Source organism: Nerophis lumbriciformis, linkage group LG24 (genome assembly GCF_033978685.3).
Source record: "Nerophis lumbriciformis linkage group LG24, RoL_Nlum_v2.1, whole genome shotgun sequence".
In the NCBI taxonomy this organism is placed as follows: Eukaryota; Metazoa; Chordata; class Actinopteri; order Syngnathiformes; family Syngnathidae; genus Nerophis; species Nerophis lumbriciformis.
Genome location: NC_084571.2, coordinates 31,907,793 through 31,925,064, shown reverse-complemented (window position 1 = coordinate 31,925,064; position 17,272 = coordinate 31,907,793). Strand labels below are relative to the sequence as shown.

The 17,272-nt window shown below is 40.0% G+C and overlaps 1 protein-coding gene across 3 annotated transcripts in view; it reads left to right on the top strand.

Annotated features, from left to right (window-relative positions):
• The first annotated feature begins 399 nt into the window (after positions 1-399).
• unkl (unk like zinc finger) overlaps positions 400-17,272 on the top strand; it is a 32,074-nt gene continuing 15,201 nt past the window's right edge. Inside the window, exons 1-8 of one of the 3 annotated variants that reach the window (XM_061981988.2) lie at positions 400-529; positions 8,857-9,066; positions 12,179-12,355; positions 13,446-13,579; positions 13,676-13,811; positions 15,478-15,595; positions 15,682-15,766; positions 15,843-15,988. In XM_061981988.2, coding sequence (XP_061837972.2) covers positions 465-529; positions 8,857-9,066; positions 12,179-12,355; positions 13,446-13,579; positions 13,676-13,811; positions 15,478-15,595; positions 15,682-15,766; positions 15,843-15,988 — 1,071 coding nt within the window. In that variant the 5' untranslated portion in view covers positions 400-464. Of the gene's footprint in view, positions 530-3,920; positions 4,153-7,702; positions 7,849-8,856; positions 9,067-12,178; positions 12,356-13,445; positions 13,580-13,675; positions 13,812-15,477; positions 15,596-15,681; positions 15,767-15,842; positions 15,989-17,272 lie in introns of those variants that run through there. The other 2 variants (XM_072916004.1, XM_072916003.1) reach the window with 2 other exon arrangements.

Here is a 17,272-nt window from a genome sequence, read left to right as displayed (position 1 = left end):
AGCTTTTGTAATAAAGACACACATTAACCTCCATAACAGGAGCACTACATCAAAAAGTTAGCACATTTTAAATCAGTGAAAGTGATGAATGGTGTGTTCACATGTGTAACTTAAAAACAGCATTGCATAAACCAGTTTTTGGAGCGATATTTGCCCTTTACCAAGGCAATATTGGAAATAATTGTGTGATAATATGAGGGGAAAGTGGTCATTTTATAACATTTATATTGCAATAAATAACAGCAAATTGAGTATAATTTAAGATGTCCAAATGCTTGGCAAAGGTGCTTCTTTGGCCTCGGTCGGCCACCGTTGACTTGCACTAATCAAAACAAACCTATAGTGTGTTTCCAGCACCCCCTGGCGGTCGCCGCTGAAAGCGCCGCGCGCTGGTGGAGTCTTACGTGCATGCGCTGGCGCAACAGATCCCCCCGCGCATGCGCACTGGATTGTTTTGACTGAAAATGCCGTCGGTTTCGAAAACGGCGGCCAATGCGTCTCCTCAAACCGAGAAACCTACCCACTATACGTGAGTACAGCCGCCGCCTACCGGAGCGACATAGCTGGGCCTGGCGAAGCGTCGCGTTTGCCCGCGCCTCCTTCCCGTCTTTGTCCAAACTATTTTTGTGTGCGCGCGCTGAAAAGATGGTTGCTTTGTAACATTGGCATAGTCCACCCCCCCCCACCCCCCTCTAAAAACAGTCGCCACGCCAGTCCTTTAACCTCCATTGACTAACCCGCCGTGAGTGGGATAAAGTCAACAAAGCGTAAAATGGCGTTCGGGCTTCTTTTAAGCGTGGGGCCGTCAACTTTTCCCCGAGCTCGACGTTGACTTAAGCTAGCCCCGTCTGCTTGTAAATAGCTCGGCCTTATTTTGTGTTCCCTTCTCGCTACGCGCTTTTATTGACGTACGCTCAAGGGATCCCCGCTGGAGTTGCGTCCGAATCCTTGCGCACTTTCTCTGTGAATAGCGAGCGAACGCCGAGCGACCCAAAATACGGCAGTCTTGTCTGGCGTCGCTCCTGGACTCTTTTATTCTTTCTTCTTATTCTTCTTTTTTTTTTATTTAATGGCGGTTGGGAAGCAACCTTCTGGTGTGCATTTCCGCCACCTTCTGAAATGGAATGTGGACCGAGGTGGAACCCTACTCTATATTCCTTTATTTAACCCAGTCTTTTTAAATTATGTATACACTGCAAAAAGTCAGTGCTCAAAAACAAGAAAAAAAAAGCAAAAATTAGGGGTATTTTATTTGAACTAAGCAAAATTATCTGCCAACAGAACAAGAACATTCGGCTTGTCAAGACTTTCCAAAACAAGTAAAGTTAAAGCTGCAAGCAGCGATGGACGGGACCGACTTTGAGGGCTCATCAAATCCAAACCGGAGCAGTAATTAAAACTCTTTCATCAACTTTTAATCAGAAGGGTTCAAGCTCTCTCCTGTACTCATTTGAAGCCGACACGACAAACGCGCTCAACGGAGATAATGTTTGAAAAAAGGTGACTGTTTTTACACAACTTTTGTTTTGAAGGGGGAATTGCAAACTTCCTGTTGATTTTTGCTGGGGGTTGTCAGTGTATGAAATATAGGTCTAAGTGAGACCTACATGGAGGTTTTTGTTTCATGTCTCTACAACATTCCTACTGGGAGTTACAGGCAGTTTTGTCTGTGTTTTCTTCCTAGGAGGCGCTAGAGTGCAATTTTGAGTTTTGGGGTTTGGTTTTTTTGATAAGATCGCAATTTTCGCCAGTCCTGATGTGTGTGTCCAATTTGGTGAGTTTTGAAGCATGTTAAGGGGGTCAAATTACAGCTCAAAGAGGCGGCGGTATAATAATAAAACGCTAGAAATACAATAGGGTCCTCTGTCCCAAAGGGACTCGGTCCCTAAAAATGCAAAAATTAGGGGTATCTTATTTGAACTAAGCAACATTATCTGCCAACAGAACAAGAACATTCGGCTTGTCAAGACTTTCCAAAACAAGTAAAGTTAAAGCTGCAAGCAGCGATGGACGGGACCGACTTTGAGGGCTCATCAAATCCAAACCGGAGCAGTAATTAAAACTCTTTCATCAACTTTTAATCAGAAGGGTTCAAGCTCTCTCCTGTGCTCATTTGAAGCCGACACGACAAACGCGCTCAACGGAGATAATGTTTGAAAAAAGGTGACTGTTTTTACACAACTTTTGTTTTGAAGGGGGAATTGCAAACTTCCTGTTGATTTTTGCTGGGGGTTGTCAGTGTATGAAATATAGGTCTAAGTGAGACCTACATGGAGGTTTTTGTTTCATGTCTCTACAACATTCCTACTGGGAGTTACAGGCAGTTTTGTCTGTGTTTTCTTCCTAGGAGGCGCTAGAGTGCAATTTTGAGTTTTGGGGTTTGGTTTTTTTGATAAGATCGCAATTTTCGCCAGTCCTGATGTGTGTGTCCAATTTGGTGAGTTTTGAAGCATGTTAAGGGGGTCAAATTACAGCTCAAAGAGGCGGCGGTATAATAATAAAACGCTAGAAATACAATAGGGTCCTCTGTCCCAAAGGGACTCGGTCCCTAAAAATGCAAAAATTAGGGGTATCTTATTTGAACTAAGCAACATTATCTGCCAACAGAACAAGAACATTCGGCTTGTCAAGACTTTCCAAAACAAGTAAAGTTAAAGCTGCAAGCAGCGATGGACGGGACCGACTTTGAGGGCTCATCAAATCCAAACCGGAGCAGTAATTAAAACTCTTTCATCAACTTTTAATCAGAGGGGTTCAAGCTCTCTCCTGTGCTCATTTGAAGCCGACACGACAAACGCGCTCAGAGGAGATAATGTTTGAAAAAAGGTGACTGTTTTAACACAACTTTTGTTTTGAAGGGGGAATTGCAAACTTCCTGTTGATTTTTGCTGGGGGTTGTCAGTGTATGAAATATAGGTCTAAGTGAGACCTACATGGAGGTTTTTGTTTCATGTCTCTACAACATTCCTACTGGGAGTTACAGGCAGTTTTGTCTGTGTTTTCTTCCTAGGAGGCGCTAGAGTGCAATTTTGAGTTTTGGGGTTTGGTTTTTTTGATAAGATCGCAATTTTCGCCAGTCCTGATGTGTGTGTCCAATTTGGTGAGTTTTGAAGCATGTTAAGGGGGTCAAATTACAGCTCAAAGAGGCGGCGGTATAATAATAAAACGCTAGAAATACAATAGGGTCCTCTGTCCCAAAGGGACTCGGTCCCTAAAAATGCAAAAATTAGGGGTATCTTATTTGAACTAAGCAACATTATCTGCCAACAGAACAAGAACATTCGGCTTGTCAAGACTTTCCAAAACAAGTAAAGTTAAAGCTGCAAGCAGCGATGGACGGGACCGACTTTGAGGGCTCATCAAATCCAAACCGGAGCAGTAATTAAAACTCTTTCATCAACTTTTAATCAGAAGGGTTCAAGCTCTCTCCTGTGCTCATTTGAAGCCGACACGACAAACGCGCTCAACGGAGATAATGTTTGAAAAAAGGTGACTGTTTTTACACAACTTTTGTTTTGAAGGGGGAATTGCAAACTTCCTGTTGATTTTTGCTGGGGGTTGTCAGTGTATGAAATATAGGTCTAAGTGAGACCTACATGGAGGTTTTTGTTTCATGTCTCTACAACATTCCTACTGGGAGTTACAGGCAGTTTTGTCTGTGTTTTCTTCCTAGGAGGCGCTAGAGTGCAATTTTGAGTTTTGGGGTTTGGTTTTTTTGATAAGATCGCAATTTTCGCCAGTCCTGATGTGTGTGTCCAATTTGGTGAGTTTTGAAGCATGTTAAGGGGGTCAAATTACAGCTCAAAGAGGCGGCGGTATAATAATAAAACGCTAGAAATACAATAGGGTCCTCTGTCCCAAAGGGACTCGGTCCCTAAAAATGCAAAAATTAGGGGTATCTTATTTGAACTAAGCAACATTATCTGCCAACAGAACAAGAACATTCGGCTTGTCAAGACTTTCCAAAACAAGTAAAGTTAAAGCTGCAAGCAGCGATGGACGGGACCGACTTTGAGGGCTCATCAAATCCAAACCGGAGCAGTAATTAAAACTCTTTCATCAACTTTTAATCAGAGGGGTTCAAGCTCTCTCCTGTGCTCATTTGAAGCCGACACGACAAACGCGCTCAGAGGAGATAATGTTTGAAAAAAGGTGACTGTTTTAACACAACTTTTGTTTTGAAGGGGGAATTGCAAACTTCCTGTTGATTTTTGCTGGGGGTTGTCAGTGTATGAAATATAGGTCTAAGTGAGACCTACATGGAGGTTGTTTCATGTCTCTACAACATTCCTACTGGGAGTTACAGGCAGTTTTGTCTGTGTTTTCTTCCTAGGAGGCGCTAGAGCGCAATTTTGAGTTTTGGGGGTTTTTTTTTTTTTTATAAGATCGCAATTTTCGCCAGTCCTGATGTGTGTGTTCAACTTGGTGAGTTTTGAAGCATGTTAAGGGGGTCAAATTACAGCTCAAAGAGGCGGCGGTATAATAATAAAACACTAGAAATACAATAGGGTCCTCTGTCCCAAAGGGACTCGGTCCCTAATTAGCTAACCTCAATGAACCCAAAAATACCTTAAAATAAGTATATTCTCACTAATAACTAGTGCACTTTTCTTGATAGAAAAAAAAAAGAGATCTTTTTCCTCAATATGTTGAAAAATATTCTTAAATTAAGTAAATGCTAGTGCCATTCTCTTGACATAATGATATGCACTCGGCATCATGATTTTTTTTTTCATGCTTTAAGTAAGAAATTATTACTATAAAAAAGTAGTTTTATACTTGTGAGTGTTGATGACACAGCTTTGCAACAGTTGATATTCTAATTTCAAGCATGTTTTACTCAATATAGGTCATCAAATCTCAGCAACAAGCTGTAATATCTTACTGAGATCATTTCAGTCCGAAACCCTTGTAACAAGTAAAACACTCTAACATAAAATCTGCTTAGTGAGAAGAATGATCTTATCAGACAGAAAATAAGCAAATATCACCCTTAATTTGAGATATTTAATCTTACTTAAATTTCAGTTTTTGCGATGTATATAATGCTTTGTGATCTATGACAGTGTTTTTCAACCTTTTCTGAGCCAAGACACATTTTTTTCATTGAAAAAATCTCCAGGCACACCACCAGCAGAAAACATTAAAAAAATGAAACCCAGCAGCTGATATTGACAGCGGCGATGACCAAGAAGAACGCAGAGTTGGAATATAATTACAACATTTTATGTACATATTTATATACAGATTTGAACAATTAGTGATTCACTGAAATATATTTATTAATTGTGGTTCTTACAAAAAATATATCTTATAAAATATAAAAGCTAAAATGTCTCTTAAAGCTCTGCCCCTTTAATTAGTGAATACTAAATAATTTAACTTTAGCCTACTACTACAACCATATTATTTACCAGCAACATGAAGTGAAACAGAGGCAGAGGTGTCCTGCCACAGTCAGTCAACCTCCTCCTCCTCCTCCTGCTGAACAGGTCGCACCTGTGGTCCGGACTGTAGGCCTACCTCCTCTCCAAGTCCAGCCCTTTTCGGCCGTTGAAAATATTTTTCTATACTCATCTGTGTGAAGGAGTGAACATCCAACATTAGAATTTATTACTAACGAGCAGAAGCGCTCTATGTACAGTGCCGTCTAACCAGCAGCTCAACACATGCAGGGTTCAACGTTAAGGTTTTTTTCTACTTGCCCGACTTCTCAAATCTACTTGCCCCAATATTTTTACTTGTCCTGCCTAGGTTTTTTTCTGGCTGTGTAGTGCTCATGGCTTATATCTTACTAGAATCCTTCCCGTTGACTATTTACAACACTACACAGTATTTATTATTATTATTATTATCTATAATTACATTTAAATGGCATTGCATACATGTAAAATTAAATGCTATTTCACATTATTTGACCAGTAGCAGTTACACCCATCTGAACAGGTCATCCACCTGTTTAAAGCCCAATCACAGTTGAAATCTTGAAATGAAGGGCTTTTAATAAAACATTAACCTGGACAACATTTTAACAGCTGGTTGGCTCAGATTTTATTATTTTCATTGCATTCACATGCTGCAGTGGACAGTGGACAATTTAGCTTCAGTCCATGTGTGTTTATTGACAACAGGGTTATAACCTGGACACGTTAGCTCGTCGGTATGAAAACAGGTGACCGAGTCAAACAGCGGCGGTGTTAATGAAGCAGCGTCAGGCGAAACCGTCAGTGAAACGCTCGGTGAAATCGCGGATTAACATTAAATATATGACGAGCCGCGAGCGATGCAGCTATAACCTATCTACCTATAACACCTGTAAAAATGAAGCAATTCTACCACGCTAGCAAGCGTTAGCTAGCCGGCTATGAGCCACCAAGCTGCTAACTATCGCCAAAAGGCACCATTTAAGTTTTTTTCCCCATGGCATCCTGGATCAAGGCTTTCAGCAGCTTTTGGACGTTTGAGGTAGAAACGTAGGAAGCGCCATCATTATGAAAAGTAGTCGGCGAGTATTTTGGTCCCGTCCGTCCGTCCCTCTTCTTCTTCTTCTTCTGACCCACCAGGTGAATTAAGTGCTATTGGCGGAGTTACAATGCATACCGCCACCTACTGCACCGGAGGTGTAACTACAAGCAACATTCACAGACAGTCCCATTGCTTTTATGAGCGGTCGAGCGAGTCAAAAGCCGAAAAATCCATTTGTGGCGGACATAATTCTTTCGTGGCGGTCCGCCACATATAAATGAATGTGTGGGAAACACTGGGTTGATATCGGTAATTAAGAGTTGGACAATATCGGAATATCGGCAAAAAAGCCATTATCGGACATCTCTAATTCAAACCATAACCAAGCATGCATCACTATAGCTCTTGTCTCAAAGTCACGACCTGTCACATCACGCCCTGACTTATTTGGAGGTTTTTTTTTGGTGTTTTCCTGTGTGTAGTGATTTAGTTCTTGTCTTGCGCTCCTATTTTGGTGTTGATTGTCATGTCATGTACGGATGTACTTTGTGGACGCCGTCTGCTGCTCCACACGCTGTAAGTCTTTGCTGACTAGAATAGAATAGAATGGACTTTATTGTCTTTATATTTGCATATAACGAGATTAAGGACTCCAACTTAAGGTGCGGTAGTGGGAACAAATATGGGGTAAAAACAAATTACACAAGAGGTAATAAAGAAAAAAACTAAGAATTGGAATAAACAGACTACTATCCAATAAAAAATACTAAGCAATCCTGTACAATATACAAAACACTATACAAATACAAAATACTGTACAATATACAGAACAAGACAAGAGTACCGGAGTAATAAATAACTATCAGTGTCGGATGTATTGCACTCGAAGGGTAATATTGCACAGTAGGGTATTAGGGTAGGATATTGTATAGGGCGAATTGTTATTATAAGTTAGAGTTCAAGATGGTGACAGCTCTGGGAAAGAAACTGTCTCTGAGCCTGTTTGTTCTGGCTCTGATGCACCTGTAGCGCTTGCCCGATGGTAGCAGGCCGAACAGGTGGAAGCCAGGGTGTGTACTGTCCTTGGTGATGCTTTTTGCTCTGTTGAGGCAACGGGAGTTGTGTAAATCCTTCAGGGAGGGGAGGGGGCAGCCAATGATTTTTGTGTGCAGACTTTATGACCCTCTGAATCGCCTTTTTGTCTGCTTCAGTACAGCTGGCGTACCACACTGTTATGCAGTACGTCAGCAGGCTCTCGACAGCCGAGCGATAGAAGGTCACCATCAGCTGCCTCTCCAGTCTGTTCTTCCTCAGCACCCTCAGGAAGTGGAGTCTCCGCTGGGCCTTCCGGATGACCGCAGTTGTATTTTGGGTCCAGGAGAGGTCAGCAGATATGAGGGTGCCGAGAATGCTGTCTTCCAGCATTCTGTTTTTGTTGACATTGCAGCCAGTTCAGTTTTAGCTTCGTTTTGCATAGCCATCCCTAAGCTTCAATGCCTTTTCTTAGCGGCACTCGCCTTTTGTTTATTTTGGGTTTAAGCATTAGACACCTTTTTACCTGCACGCTGCCTCCCGCTGTCGTCTGCATATCGCGATCACGACAAACCCTGTTCCCGACATCTACAAAGCAATTAGCTACCTGCTGCCACCTACTGATATGGAAGGGTATTACACGGTTACTCTGCCGATCTCTAGACAGCACAGACACTCAACAACGGCACATTTGCTGGTTATAATTACTGGTATGCAAAAACAATTTTTAACCCAATAAAGTGAAATTACATAATCTCAAACAATATCTCACTGTACACTAGTGTGTCGTGGCACAGTGGTTGAAAAACACTGACCTATGTGTTCTAGGTGCAATCCTAAAATATCTTTCGCTAACGTATTTCCCTTTCGGTATTTTTTTCCTACAATGTGTTAAAACATGTCCTATACTTTATATTTGATAAAATAGTCACACAGTTCTGTATTATGTTTCCCTATCAATGTCAATGAACTATTTAGGTATGTATGTCCTAATCTCATTCTCGTAATAATATCTTCTTCCTTCCTATTTCTATCCCTCCTCTCATTACACCTCCTCTCCTCTGGACTTTGTAATACTCCCTACCTTTTGTTTCCTTATTCCTTTTATCTTGCCACTTTTTATTGTGTTCTATCTTAATTATGTTTCCTCAATCCATTGTGCTATCTGGTAACTATTTAAATTTCCATTCTTTAATAATTGCATATTTACATTTGGGTTATCGTACATCCACAGTGGTATTGCGGGGATTGGTACCGTAGGGCTAACTTTAATATTGTCAATTTGAGACTCTTTTATTTGTACGTTTCGCTCGTCAAGAAAACATTTTAGCGTGTTTTTTTTTTTCCCTTTCTTTTCAGGTACTTGAAGGAGTTTAGGACCGAGCAGTGCCCGCTGTTCCTGCAGCACAAGTGCACGCAGCACAGACCGTTTACGTGTTTCCATTGGCACTTTCTCAACCAGAGGAGGCGGAGACCCATCAGGAGGAGAGACGGAACTTTTAACTACAGCCCCGACGTCTACTGCACCAAGTACGACGAGACCACCGGCATCTGTCCCGATGGAGACGAGTAAGTTGTTTTCATGCTGTGGTGTGGCCCTTCAAAACATCATTACCTCCATTAAAGGGGAACATTATCACCAGACCTATGTAAGCGTCAATATATACCTTGATGTTGCAGAAAAAAGACCATATATTTTTTTAACCGATTTCCGAACTCTAAATGGGTGAATTTTGGCGAATTAAACGCCTTTCTAATATTCGCTCTCGGAGTTGTGACGTCACATCGGGAAGCAATCCGCCATTTTCTCAAACACCGAGTCAAATCAGCTCTGTTATTTTCCGTTTTTTCGACTGTTTTCCGTACCTTGGAGACATCATGCCCCGTCGGTGTGTTGTCGGAGGGTGTAACAACACGAACAGGGATGGATTCAAGTTGCACCAGTGGCCCAAAGATGCGAAAGTGGCAAGAAATTGGACGTTTGTTCCGCACACTTTACCGACGAAAGCTATGCTTCGACAGAGATGGCAAGAATGTGTGGATATCCTGCGACACTCAAAGCAGATGCATTTCCAACGATAAAGTCAAAGAAATCTGCCGCCAGACCCCCATTGAATCTGCCGGAGTGTGTGAGCAATTCAGGGACAAAGGACCTCGGTAGCACGGCAAGCAATGGCGGCAGTTTGTTCCCGCAGACGAGCGAGCTAAACCCCCCTGGATGTCTTGGCTCACACCGTCCCGAAGATGATCAAGAGAAGAATATCGACCCTAGCTTCCCTGGCCTGCTGACAGGGTATGTCTACAGAATATATTAATTGATGAAAATTGGGCTGTCTGCACTCTCAAAGTGCATGTTGTTGCCAAATGTATTTCATATGCTGTAAACCTAGTTCATAGTTGTTAGTTTCCTTTAATGCCAAACAAACACATACCAATCGTTGGTTAGAAGGCGATCGCCGAATTCGTCTTTGCTTTCTCCCGTGTCGCTGGCTGTCGTTTCGTTTTCGTCGGTTTCGCTTGCATACGGTTCAAACCGATATGGCTCAATAGCTTCAGTTTCTTCTTCAATTTCGTTTTCGCTACCTGCCTCCACACTACAACCATCCGTTTCAATACATTCGTAATCTGTTGAATCGCTTAAACCGCTGAAATCCGAGTCTGAATCCGAGCTAATGTCGCTATAGCTTGCTGTTCTTTCCGCCATGTTTGTTTGTGTTGGCATCTCTGTGTGACGTCACAGGAAAATGGACGGGTGTTCATAACGATGGTTAAAATCAGGCACTTTGAAGCTTTTTTTAGGGATATTGCATGATGGGTAAAATTTTGAAAAAAACTTCGAAAAATATAATAAGCCACTGGGAACTAATTTTTAATGGTTTTAACCATTCTGAAATTGTGATAATGTTCCCCTTTAAGGTTTCAATTTCGATTTATAAGCTTCTTAACTGATTAATCACGATTCCATTGGAGCTAAACTTAGATTTTGAAAATGCTTCCAATCTGTTACAAAATACAAAGTTACTTAGTTTTTTCAGCATCATAAAAAACGTTGGACAGCTCAAAGGCAACATACACTTTTTTGGAGTTTTGCCTATCGTTCACAACTAGAGATGTCCGATAATGGCTTTTTTGCCGATATTCCGATATTGTCCAACTTTTAATTACCGATATCGATATATACAGTCGTGGAATTAACACATTATTATGCCTAATTTTGTTGTGATGCCCCGCTCGATGCATTAAACAATGTAACAATGTTTTCCAAAATAAATCAACTCAAGTTATGGAAAAAAATGCCAACATGGCACTGCCATATTTAGTATTGAAGTCACGAAGTGCATTCTTTTTTTTAACATGCCTCAAAACAGCAGCTTGGAATTTGGGACATGCTCTCCCTGAGAGAGCATGAGGAGGTTGGGGGGGGGGGGGGGGGGGGTTGAGGTGGGAGGGTAGGTGGTAGCGGGGGGGGGTGTATATTGTAGTGTCCTGGAAGAGTTAGTGCTGCAAGGGATTCTGGGTATTTGTTCTGTTGTGTTACAGTGCGGATGTTCTCCCGAAATGTGTTTGCCAATCTTGTTTGGCGTGTGTTCACATTGTGGCGCATATTTGTAACAGTCTTAAAGTTGTTTATACGGCCACCCTCAGTGTGACCTGTATGGCTGTTGACCAAGTATGCCTTTCATTCACTTGTGTGTGTGAAAAGACGTATATATTATGTGATTGGGCCGGCACGCAAAGGCAGCGCCTTTAAGGTTTATTGGCGCTCTGTACTTCTCCCTACGTCCGTGTACACAGCGGCGTTTTTAAAAAATCATGAATTTTACTTTTTGAAACCGACACCGATAATTTTGAAACCGATACTGATAATTTCCGATATTACATTTTAAAGCATTTATCGGCCGATAATATCGGCAGTCCGATATTATCGGACATCTCTATTCACAATCATTATGTAAGACAAGAAGACAGATATATTTTTTTATGCATTGTAACTTATAAATAAACATAAATAAAAGTCAGCTTATAATGAAGTCAATGGGAGGTCCCTTTTTCAGCCCTCTAAATAACCATCCAAAAACAGCCAACAATGTTACGGCGGCAGCTGTGTTGGGGCCTTTCTATCTGGCTGGCTTTAGAACAACTGTGAGCGATGCTGGCGTTTCAGGTCGCTGACAAGGTTTGATGCGTTGACGCGCAATGTTTTTTCCTTTCTTGAGGATTGTTCGCAAAAAGCACGCACAATGTATTCCTTTGCAACAGGGAAATAGTTCCACATGATAGACGCCGTGTTCGTTTACAGTGAGCTCAGGGGAAGTTTCCGACCGACTTACAGCAAGGGAAGTAGAAGAAAAGTACGGGTAATCTAATCTCATTGGAGTGTTTCTGCATAGCCCATTCCACTTCATCATCTTCACATCATGAAACTTAGAATACAAAGTTCTTCTCTTTGCTGCTTTTTTTTTTTTGAGTCAAAGATTTGAAAAAGAGTGATGGATAATGAACAACTGCAGCTATTTTTATATGACTACCTGTTGCCGTGGCAACTGTTGCAACTAAGGGTAGAGGGAAGAAAGGATGCAACGCGCGAGGAATTTTTTTTGTGGTGAAATTGGTCTTGTGATGTATTATTTCTAGGGCTAACCATATTTCCCTGCTTTGTGCTTCCTCCACCTCCCCTTAGTTGTCCTTATTTACACCGCACTACGGGCGACACTGAGCGCAAATACCACCTCCGCTACTACAAGACGGGTACTTGCATCCACGAGACGGACGCCCGGGGTCACTGCGTGAAGAACGGCCTCCACTGTGCATTCGCTCACGGCCCGATTGATCTCCGGCCTCCCGTGTATGATAGCAGGTGATACTGGTGATTGTGCTTCAGCATTCTACTCACAAGACATTTCACGTTATAAGCATCGGCTGTTGTTAAAGCACTGATTAAAAACATATGTTTTTATTTAGAAAAAATATAAAATAATTTTTCCAATCAACATTTTTTTAATTTAAGGCATAATGTAAAACAATATATATTTAATTTGAATCACTTCCACTGATTATTTTAATTATATTTAAATTGTGCCTTTCTGAGCTCATCCACATAAATATGAAATGTTTAATACAAAAAAAAATTCTTTAGATTTTTTATATTTTCATTCATTTTTGTAATTTGCATTTATATAAAAGTGAAACAAAAAAACATTTAATTTGAATCGGTTCCACTTCGTTCATTATTTTAATTATGTTTCAATTGTGTCTTGGGTGCTCATCCACATAAATATTAAATGTTTAATTTAAAAAAAGAAAATCTTTAAATTTTTTCAATTTTTATTTATTTTTGTTATTTGCATTTATATAAATGTTTGGAAAAAAAACATATTTAATTTGAATCGGTTCCACTCAGTTAATTATTTAAATTCTGGTTCAATTGTGTTTTTGTGTGTTCATCCACATAAATATTAAATGTTTAAGTTTAATTTTTTTTTAATTAATTATACAAATATACACAAATTAAATGTTTTTTGTTTTTTTTAAATTATTTTTATAAAACTTTGAAGGTACAATGTAAAAAAATATTTCATTTGAATCTGTTCCACTCAGTTGATTACTTTAATTTCCCTTAAATTGTTCCTTTTGTATGTTCATCCACATGAATATTAAGTGGTTGATTAAAAAAATATTTATCTTTATAATTTTTTATAATATATATACCCTGTATTATATATTATATAATATATATATATATATATATATATATATATATATATATATTATATATTGTCATTTTTAAAAATCTTTAAGGCATAATATTAAAAAAAATCTGTTTATATTTAATATATATATATTTTTATACATTATTTAAATTAATTAAACATTAAAAATAATTATTTTTATTAAGTTTTTATGCTTATCTGTGTCTAATATAATGATACAAGGATGTGTGCCAATAGAGAGATCCAAGCACAAGAGGCTCTCCATAACGGACAGCTGGGCTCCGGTGAAGGTATTCCTGACCTCCAGCCCGGTGTGTTAGCCAGCCAAGCCATGATCGAGAAAACCCTGACCGAAGACCCCAGGTGGCAAGGTGAAAACCCACACAACCACTCTCCCAATTTGGTCATTTCAACCTGTTTGTGTTGTATGACAAAACAACATGAGACTTTTTTTTCCCCCTCTGCAGACACAAACTTTGTTTTAGCTAACTATAAAACCGAGCAGTGCACCAAGCCACCCAGACTTTGCCGACAGGGCTACGCTTGTCCGCACTACCACAACAGCCGAGACCGCAGACGCAATCCACGAAAGCACAAGTACAGGTGAGCCTTAGTCTTAAAAACAAAACTCTTATTAGTGTTAATGATTAATTATCTAAATATAAATATTGCCAAACGATTAACTTTTAAGAGCACATTATCACAAGATTGCTTTCATGTCTCCACGTTAATCAATTCATGGTGACTTGTTTCTTGGAACACTGTTCCTTCACTGGTCTTTGCACTTTGAAAATACCTCTTGGTAGTAATAAATATGATTACAACATTTGAGCATTAAGTTTGTATATATACAGAGTAAGTGTGTTTATCTTTAACATTAGCATTTTAGTTTCCACACTAAGGCATTTTTTCCAAGTCATCTTTGTTTTGACCTTACTGCAATAATAACGTATTGTGGCCTTGATGCTGTGGTGAGAATTTGATATCGTTGCATTCCTAGCAAACTTGTAACACCAAATCTATTTGTAACGGTCCACCACAAATAAAGGAATGTGCAAAAACTGAAATCTAAGTAAGATGAAATATCTCAAATAAGGGTGATATTTGCTTATTTTCTGTCTGATAAGATAATTCTTATCACTAAGCAGATTTTATGTTAGAGTGTTTTACTTGTTTTAAGGGTTTTGGTCCTTAATTATCTCAATAAGATATTACAGCTTTTTGCTGAGATTTGATGACCTATATTGAGTAAAACATGCTTGAAACTAGAATATCAACTGTTGCAAAGCTGTGTCATCAACACTCACAAGTATAAAACTACTTTTTTAAAGTAATCATTTCTTATTTCAAGCATGAAAAAAATACAATCATGACTTTGACACAATTGTGTCTCATAATTAAAACGGATGACGGCCAAATGGACTTTGCTGTTTTATTTTCAATGAAACAATAGAAATACGTACTCATATAGTAGTACAGTTGGCACAGTAAACAGACAGTTAATATTTAAACATTTAACATGTGACATTTCTAACAATTTTGAACAGAAATAGTTCATGCACATTCAGATAAATTCTTCAAAATTACAATTAAAAATGTTTTGGCCGGGGGCCATGCTGTATATATGTGCACTAATTGACTGAAAGAGCATGCACTTGGCGCGATGATGTCATGTTATCGATGGAAAAATGCATTTTTAGACCATATGATTTGCCTGAGCGGCTAGGAGACCCCGAGAGTAACAAGCGGTTGCCTTTCCATTAAGAACAATAAATTTCAAGGAAATTTCAAGAAATGTAATGCAGATTGCAAATCATTATGTCAAGATAATGGCACTAGCATTTACTTAATTTAAGAATATTTTTCAACATATTGAGCAAAAAGGTCTCTTTTTTTTTCAAGTGCACTTGTTATTAGTGAGAATATACTTCTTTAAGGTATTTTTGGGTTAATTGAAGTTAGCTCATTTTACTTGTTTTGGAAAGTCTTGACAAGCCACATTTTCTTGTGCTATTGGCAGATAATTTTGCTTCGTTCAAATAAAATACCCCTCATTTTTGTATTTTCTTGTTTTTGAACACTGACTTTTTGCAGTGTGGGAAACAATGGCTTCTCTCCAATTCTTGCCTGATTCCATTCAGTGTGCCGTCCTCTTAGGTTTAGCTAAATAAATGCTAAATTAAAAATACAGAATTTATTGTCAAATAGGCTGTCCAAGCATGAGAGTGTTTGATAGCGACCTTTGATAAATGTGTAACTGTTGTAACAGGTCAACTCCGTGTCCCAACGTGAAGCACGGCGACGAATGGGGCGAGCCCTCCAAGTGCGACAGTGGCGACACATGCCAGTATTGTCACTCGCGCACGGAGCAGCAGTTCCATCCAGAGGTGTGCATCTTTTTTCCTTTTTTTTTAATTTAAGCAACATTAAAATCTGAATGTATTACCGTATATATCTTATTTCATCTTCCAAGATCTACAAGTCCACAAAATGCAACGACATGCGGCAAACAGGCTACTGCCCCAGAGGGCCCTTTTGTGCGTTTGCACACGTAGAAAGTGAGTCCTTCCGGTTCATTCTATCTGCTACCCAGACTTACCCAGGTCTTGAACCAGACTGAATGTTTACCCTCAGGGATACCGCCCAGCGAGGAAACCATGAACTCGTTGCTGACAGTGATACAGTCCAGCTCGCAGCCCCTGGTCGGCTCTCAGCACTATCCCGAGTGTCCGGTGGGCGAGTGGGCGAGTGGATGCTCCAACAGCAGCAATGGCCAAGTGGTGAGTGTGTGTATGCTGTACATCTTAGCATGCTTCTGTATCGCTTGCTGCTTTGCTTTGGTGTGTTTGAAGTCTGAAAATAGTTTTTATTGTTTTTGAAAGGTCTTTATATCTTGTTCCACACAAGTTAAGTTAAAATTAAAGTTAAAGTGCCAATGATTGTCACACACACACACTAGGTGTGGCGAAATTATTCTCTGCATTTAACCCATCACCCTTGATCACCCCCTGGGAGGTGAGGGGAGCAGTGAGCAGCAGCGGTGGCCGCGCCCGGGAATAATTTTTGGTGATTTAACCCCCAATTCCAACCCTTGATGCTGAGTACCAACATGCATGCGAGGATCAGATAACCACATTCACTCTTTACACACACATACTGGTTATCATTTAGAATGGGGACCAAGTTTTTGATCATCACTTGTGGGGACCATACTTGCCAACCCTCCCGAATTTTCTGGGAGACTCCCGAATTTCAGTGCCTCTCCCGAAAATCAACCATTCTCCCCAAAATCTCCCCATTTCCAGCCAGACAACTATATTGGGGGCGTGCCTTAAAGGGGAACATTATCACCAGACCTATGTAAGCGTCAATATATACCTTGATGTTGCAGAAAAAAGACCATATATTTTTTTAACCGATTTCCGAACTCTAAATGGGTGAATTTTGGCAAATTAAACGCCTTTCTATTATTCGCTCTCGGGAAGCAATCCGCCATTTTCTCACTTTCGTCGGTGTGTTGTCGGAGGGTGTAACAACACGAACAGGGACGGATTCAAGTTGCACCAGTGGCCCAAAGATGCGAAAGTGGCAAGAAATTGGACGAAATTTGCTAAAAATACGAGGCTGTGGGGAAAGCCGACGAAATGGTCAGTCGTTTGTTCCGCACACTTTACTGACGAAAGCTATGCTACGACAGAGATGGCAAGAATGTGTGGATATCCTGCGACACTCAAAGCAGATGCATTTCCAAAGATAAAGACCCTAGCTTCCCTGGCCTGCTGACATCAACTCCAAAACTGGACAGATCAGCTTTCAGGAAAAGAGAGCGGATGAGGGTATGTCTACAGAATATATTAATTGATGAAAACTTTATTTATTACTCGCGGTTTTACGTAAATTATTATACATAAACTGTGTTTACCAATAATTTAGCTTAAAAACATTTATTTTTTTCAATCATTCGAGTAGTCTTGTGTAATGCAGTATTTTGTGTCTATTTAGGTATGGTTAACCTGAGTGCTGAAATCGTGGAAAAATATATGTTCTTAGCGCGCCTGAAATGG